This window comes from Limulus polyphemus, unplaced genomic scaffold, assembly GCF_000517525.1.
Source record: "Limulus polyphemus unplaced genomic scaffold, Limulus_polyphemus-2.1.2 Scaffold793, whole genome shotgun sequence".
In the NCBI taxonomy this organism is placed as follows: Eukaryota; Metazoa; Arthropoda; class Merostomata; order Xiphosura; family Limulidae; genus Limulus; species Limulus polyphemus.
Window position 1 is genome coordinate 423,014 of NW_013666403.1, and position 7,113 is coordinate 430,126.

Sequence of the window (7,113 nt, forward strand, 5' to 3'; positions counted from 1 at the left end):
CAACTATCCTTTCTCTAACAAAATCTGACAATTCGAGAGAACTTTGAGTTCTAGGCATGTTGATAATTAGTGTGCGGACCATTTTCATTTATATAATGCTCTGTGAACACAAATTAGTTAGCATAAATCAGTTAAATGACGAAAAATTAGGTGTCTATTTACTTGTGACCACTCAGTGTACTTGTGAAATCATGTACGAAAGTGTCTTAGTCATCATCATCATAACATGGCACATATGCCCTGATATCACTTAACGGGTTTTGTTTTAGAGTATGGAACCCTCCTTAAGGTAGCTATGGAAGTAACTGAGGATAATGGAGGAGTTTGATCGGTACATTGGGGCTTCTGTGAATCATGAGGGGTCCTTTGAATCTCATAGCAGAGAGCGAGTATTTTATGCTGGTTTTATTAAAACTTGCAATTAAACATCTTAATATATTGTTCTGAAATGTAAAAGGCATGAGGTAATAAAGTGTTTTGTAACCAGATATTACAAGTTGTTTCATGATCTGATAAAGAATATTTATATGCTGATGAGTAAGTAGTTTGATAGATTAAAAATATGTTTTCTTTGAAGTTATAACAATTTTATAACCTATAGTTTTATAATATAATACTCTGTGGTTTTACCATATATAACTTGTAGTTTTTCATAGCCGTAAACTGATTATTTCATTAAATGGTAGCTTAATTTTTACTGTGCAATAACCTGTAGTTTATCCAGAATACCTTTTTGTAATTTCATAACCCTTAACTTATCATTCTATTTAACGATGACTTATAATTTAACAAGAGTGCGCCATCTATTATTCGAAATGCTAATAACTAACTGTTTTTGTGATGTGATAATTACTGATATCATTACACACATTTAAATTAACGTATGTGTATAAATCTATTTTAGACAACGTCTCAGAGAAGAGAGACAGCCTTTCCTATGTTATGATAAATCCAAGCTGTGATCTAAAGCTCCAAGAAGGCGATATAGTGTAAGTTAGACTTAGAACTATAAAATAACGCTAAAACAATGTTATCTAAAAAGCTATTAAGAATATATAGTGCAAATCTGATTTAGAACTCCAAATTACGCTAAAATAATGTGACCTGAAGCTCAAATAAGAATAAATCTATATAAGTTGAATTTAGAACTTCAAATTAACATTCAAACAACGTTAAAATTCGACGACGCATAACATTGTTAGTATTATAAAAAATAGACAATTTTAGAAAAAAATACCATTCTTTTTCTTTCGTACTTTTTGAGCCTTAATTAATTTTTTTTTACCAAAAATAGAACAAAACCATTACGTCGTTATGACTGATACGTTTCGTCTTATTGCTGGTTTTTTTTACATTATGAGTGATTTACTTTTCTGATAATCTAGAAAATCCTCGTATAAACGTTCAGTTATATTTGGAATGTTTCCTGCAATAATTTTATTTCAGGTATTTAATAAGACCCAGTCCAATTTCCACAAAGAAGATTTTTCTTACTCGTAGCTCGATCAGAATACAGAAACCAAAACCAAATGATGCACGTCTCCAATCAAATTCAGAAGAACATGTACGGGACGCGGTCTCTACTGAAGCTCACAATCATGAAAATGATCTTGGAGAACAAACGGATGGTGGCAATATTAGAATCCCCTTACTTGGGGCTATTGGTGTTGAAATTACCCCACCTCCAGTTGAGACCGCTAATGGAACTGTGGTTTAGAATGATGTCCGAAAAACTGTTACAAAATTAAGTGAATAATGCCTTTGTTGACAAATGTTAAGATTAAAAAATGCCCACGTTTTACTCTCCGATCTTGAGGCAAGTTTATATTTCCTTATCCGTGTAAGCGGTCTCTCTAAACTTACGAGTTAAAGTATAAAAACAAATAGTTAGGATAAGTTGATATTTTTAATGATAACCTACAGCTATTAGAACGAACAAATGTTGCGCACCCTTTCGAATGTGATATCAGATAGGAGAAACGTGGGAAAATAGACCTATATTGTTGCTAACTTCTATCTTAAACCTCATGCTACGTCCACATATCTTAAAATATTCAGAGGAAGATGTAGAAAAATGATATTTTTAGCTTACTCAAGTTCACTGTATTTTGGAGAACCTTCAGTCACTGGCTTATTACACAATTCCGTTTCAGTATAAGCACGGCTTTCTATTCCTATTTCTACTGCTGGCTATAGAAAAAAATAGTCTTAGAAGTGTGTTAATGTTTATTGGAAAGGGAAATATGTTAATTTTCTGTATATACATATAAAGGTAATGTTTCTCAAAGACTGGAATTATAACAGAATAATTATTATTCTTGAATAATTGGTCAAATAAATGTAAAAATTAAATTATGATAGATTTTGTCACTTCTTGGTGTAAACTATTCAGATAATTGCACCATTTTTCAGTAAACAAATTTTGTGCCAAATGTGTTGGCTTCAGTGATTATTTTATACACAGAAACTAACATTTGCTTAATTAGACAATATTGCCCATAGCAGTATGTAATGTGGAAATATATCCAAAACAATGACCTATTATACTCTTCCGTTGCATACATGATTAGGCTATTATCTAGCTACTTAATGACTTCAGAATCAAGGTAGGAAATATGCTTTCACTTCAGAAAACCCAACATTATTTTACACATGGACGATTAAATTGTGGAATGGAAAATTTATGGATTGAAAATTAAACATAATTTTCTTCTCTGGAGATTCTTGTGAGGTCTGTAGCAATAATGTTCGTTATCCTAAATCGATGAAAAAGTTTTGCTAGAAATTTCCGGAAACTTGCATGATAGCAATGGTTTTTGATATTAGTGAAAATTATCTATTTATTTGAGAACGAAGAAAAAACAAAACAAAAAACACCATTAATGTTATAGCCCTAAATAGGAGAACAGAAATATACATTTTTATGTTACAAGGAATCATTCAGTAGAATCTTTGTAATGGGAATTTATCAAAATACATTTTGTGTACAAAGAGCACATAAGCATCATGTTTTTAATAGTCACATCTAACAGAACGTTCTGTAGCATAGAATCACATTACAAATCACCGAATAAAGTCAGTGGCTTGAAACAGGCAAAATTAAACTTTTCGATAAGTAAACAAGAATTATTAGTTTGAAGTACCAAAAAAAATCCCCTAACGTTAAATAATCAAACCAGATCATTTATGGCGCAAAATTCCCTCAATAATATGAGAGCAATAAGGTTAGAATGTGTACTGGGTAATAAATCTTTCGTAAACTCAACAGTAGGAAGCAATGAGAGAAAAATAACTAATATGGAGTAAAATAAAAAGCCATTAATATTACATGTACCATTTATTGTACTATGATCTATTTCAATCGAATGAGGAAAACCCTTATTACTTTGAGACCTATGTAGAGTTAAACATCTAGATCTATTGCAAATAAACTTTTCCCGAATTTCATTAGCATATTTAAACAACTGGCAAGCTGGGCTATTAGTCGGTATATAAGATTGGTAGAAAATTCACACAAGGAAAATTACAAAATACGAAAAAGGAGAAAGGGCGGTAAATCAACACCTTAACATCATTTTTCGCCAAATAATGAAATGAACAGCTTCAATACTATTATTTACATTAATTGTTAATAGGCGATTGAAATCAGTACTATAAAACAATAATGAACTTAATATAAAATAAGCATTAAGAAGTTTCTTGCAAAATCCATTTTAAATCCCGGTCGTCACCTTAAAGTCAATAACGTATATTGTCTGTGGTGATAGCTCCCAAATGCGTGGCCCGGCATGGTTAGGTGGTTAGGGAGGGTCGACTCGCAATCTGAGTGTCGCGGGTTCGAATCTCCGTCCCACCAATGTGACGGTCAATACCATTATTCATTGGTAAGAGAGTTGCCCAGGAGTTGGCGGTGGTGATGATGACTAACTGCCTTCCCTCTAACATTCACTGCTCACTCAGGGATAGGTAGCGCAGATAACCCTCGTGTAGCTTTGCGCGAAATTCAAACCAAACAAACAAAAAAACATATCACATCTACCAGACAAAATCCAAACGCTAATGTTAAACTAGACAGAAATCATGGAAAATCAAATGTATAAAGTTGAGTGCTTACACCCACAATAAATCTCAACTCCTACTGCCTTTCACTGTCTGCAGCCAGTTGTGGGAAGGCAGTTACCCTTAAATGTTCTTATAATTCCTAAAATAGAAATGAAATTAAAACATCCTAATATGTCACTCCCAATTACTATTATTACTAATATGAAGAAAGCCATTAAAAATCCCATTACGTTCAGATTTATAACTAATTCTTTAAATACAGTTACTAAATCTGTATCTACTGTTCTTAATAATATTCTGGATGTTGTGTTTGAAGAAACTAATACACTGTTTTTAATTAGTCCAGATAATAATTTTTGATAATTAAGAACAACATTCCAGTTTTGGAAAGTTTAAATAGCTTAAATGTTTCAGGTGCATACATCTACGTATGATTTTACTACACTATACTAAAACAGATTTGAAAGATTTAATCAGAGTATTTAATGACTTGTTCGATAATATTGTAAATACAGAAATAAACATTCCAAAATTTAAATTTACTGAAGTTAATGTAAAACTATACAGCATTTCTGTGTTTATAATAGTTATATTACTTTCAATGAACAAGTATATAAAGAAACAATTGGTATTCAAATTGGGGCGAACTTCCCTTCAATTATGGCCAATTTTTATTTGTTCTTTTACGAAAACTTATTTCTGAAACAGATTTCAAATCCTAACTTATATATATATATATATTATTTTCGTTACACAGACGATTTAATTGCTATAAATAACTTGAACTTTACACCAAATTTAATATATCCCAAAGAACTTGCAACGGAAAAAAGCAATAACAATGATGTTCATGCTAACTATTTATACTTGGACATTAGTTTAGTAGAAGGCAAAGCAAAAGCTGGCTGTTTTTGATAAGAGAAGGGAAATTAATATTCCCATTCTCGGTCTTCCCACCCCCTAATAATGTAATTCCACGTATGTTGTTAAAAGGCAGTATTATATCTCAGCTAAAATTATTTTCAACAATTTGTAATAACGATAATGCTTTTATGGATAATGTTATATTATTCATAAACAAACCAGAAAATAATGGCTATAAATACTGGCAACTAAGAAAATGTTTTACACTATTTTACAATTTATATGAACATATTTTATAAAATAAATTTCCGATAAGGAAAATATCTTTTTTTGTCACTAGAGGTGGCTAGCTACTTTTAAGTAGCTAAAATTAATATTAAAGTTTTATTCTGTATACCGGACGGAAAAACCGGCTTAAATTATCTGGGCTTGTCTAGGCTTTCCCGTGTTATTTTTGAATAAATTTTCAAGAGAAATTGTGGAGGTTGGAAGTATGAACTACATAAGAAATATTAAGGTAGGACTTGTAGTTCTAATTAAGATCATTTTATTTAAGGTATTTTATTATTTTATTTCTTTTTTATAAGGATGGAGGTTGGAAGTGACATATTGTGGAAATATTATTAGGGTGGTTTTATTTAATTTTTACTTCAGGAATTAATCAATTATAAGAACTTTTAAGGGTAACTGCCTTCCCACAACTGACTGTAGACAGTAAAAGGCAGTAGGAGTTGAGACGTTGTAGGTGTAAGCACTCAACTTTATACCCTTAATTGATTTTTCATGATTACTGGCTAGTTTACCATTAGCGTTTGGATTTTATCTGGTAGATAGGATATCCCCAATACTTTTGGGAGCTGTTAGTATTACCACAGACAATATCCGTTATGACTTGGAGGTGACGACTGGGATTTACAATGGCTTTTGCGAAAAACTTCTTAATGCTTATTTATATATTAAGTTCACTATTGTTTTATAGTGATGATTTTGGTCGCCTATAAACAATCAAACAAATTTCATTTGAATTACATGTGTAATGTATATAATGATAACTCACAAGTTAACCTCAAATCCAACATAATTAAGTACCATCTGTCATGTTTTTGATTAGCTAAACACATGTTTAAACTTTCACCAATAAACATTTTTATAGTCACTTAAATTTGGCAATGAAATATACAGCTCATCACATTTTGTAAACACAATACAAGTTACGTGTAACTTTGCATAATAGATAGGAATTTTATTATTTAAATAAGTTAAATTAAGAGCTCTTGACATTTTTTAAGTTTCTAAGTAAGAAGTAATTGCTTTAAACGAAATTAAATACATTTTCATTTCATTATTACTTTCGCATAAAGTAATAATTTTGCACACGGTAGACAGAGTAGATTTATACAGATATCATTATACTTTTTGTCACCTTATCGTTTATTTAGTATATATATGATATTTCGCAAAAAATTTTAATATCTTATAGTCTAAAGGCTTTAGATAAAGGTCCCTAATATTAATTTGTTTCAAGGAAACTGGTTAATTATGCTAACTTTCACTAACTGTTTGCTTTTCTGTAAACTTAATATAAGAAAGAAGAGTAACGCACGACATACAGGAAGATTAATGAAATGTTACATCTTTCAGTGGACTGAAAACACCATTAGAAATTTTGATATTAGACAGAAGAACACATGTTCCTCAATGAGTTAGTGGTAACTTTATGGACTTGTGCAAAATTTAATCATATTGCTTACGTGTTTTAAAAAATAAAAGTTTAAATCTTTATTCTAAAACAGTCAATGGTCTCAAAAACAGATGGCATTCAAGTTGTATATTTTAAAATGTTGATCATGTGGATAGTTTAATTAATATTTTAAACAAGTTAGCTTTATCAAATTTTCAAATATTGCTTCATTAGAATGTATACTAAGTTGCATATATAAGGTTACAGAATTGTGAGGTAGACCACACAGATAATAAGTTTAATTTCAAGGACACAAAGAAAAAATCGTGGATAAATTTTCTAGATTATTTTAAATGAGATCAATTTAATCAAGTGAGATTATTCATTAGCTAACCGATTGTTAATTAAAATTTTCTGACTTCAGAAATGAAATATTATGAATATAAACTGTATTTAATTAGTAAAATTTTAATTATACATTCTTCAGCCAATATGAATACGTGAAC

At 30.4% G+C, this 7,113-nt stretch overlaps 1 protein-coding gene across 1 annotated transcript in view; it reads left to right on the forward strand.

The window, feature by feature from the left end:
* LOC106460549 (potassium channel subfamily T member 1-like) overlaps positions 1–2,339 on the forward strand; it is a 101,096-nt gene extending 98,757 nt beyond the window's left edge. The window contains exons 27-28 of the mRNA XM_022387290.1: positions 905–989; positions 1,447–2,339. Of these exons, the coding sequence (XP_022242998.1) occupies positions 905–989; positions 1,447–1,717 (356 nt within the window). The 3' untranslated portion in view covers positions 1,718–2,339. The remainder of the gene's footprint in view (positions 1–904; positions 990–1,446) is intronic.
* The last annotated feature ends 4,774 nt before the right edge of the window (positions 2,340–7,113 follow it).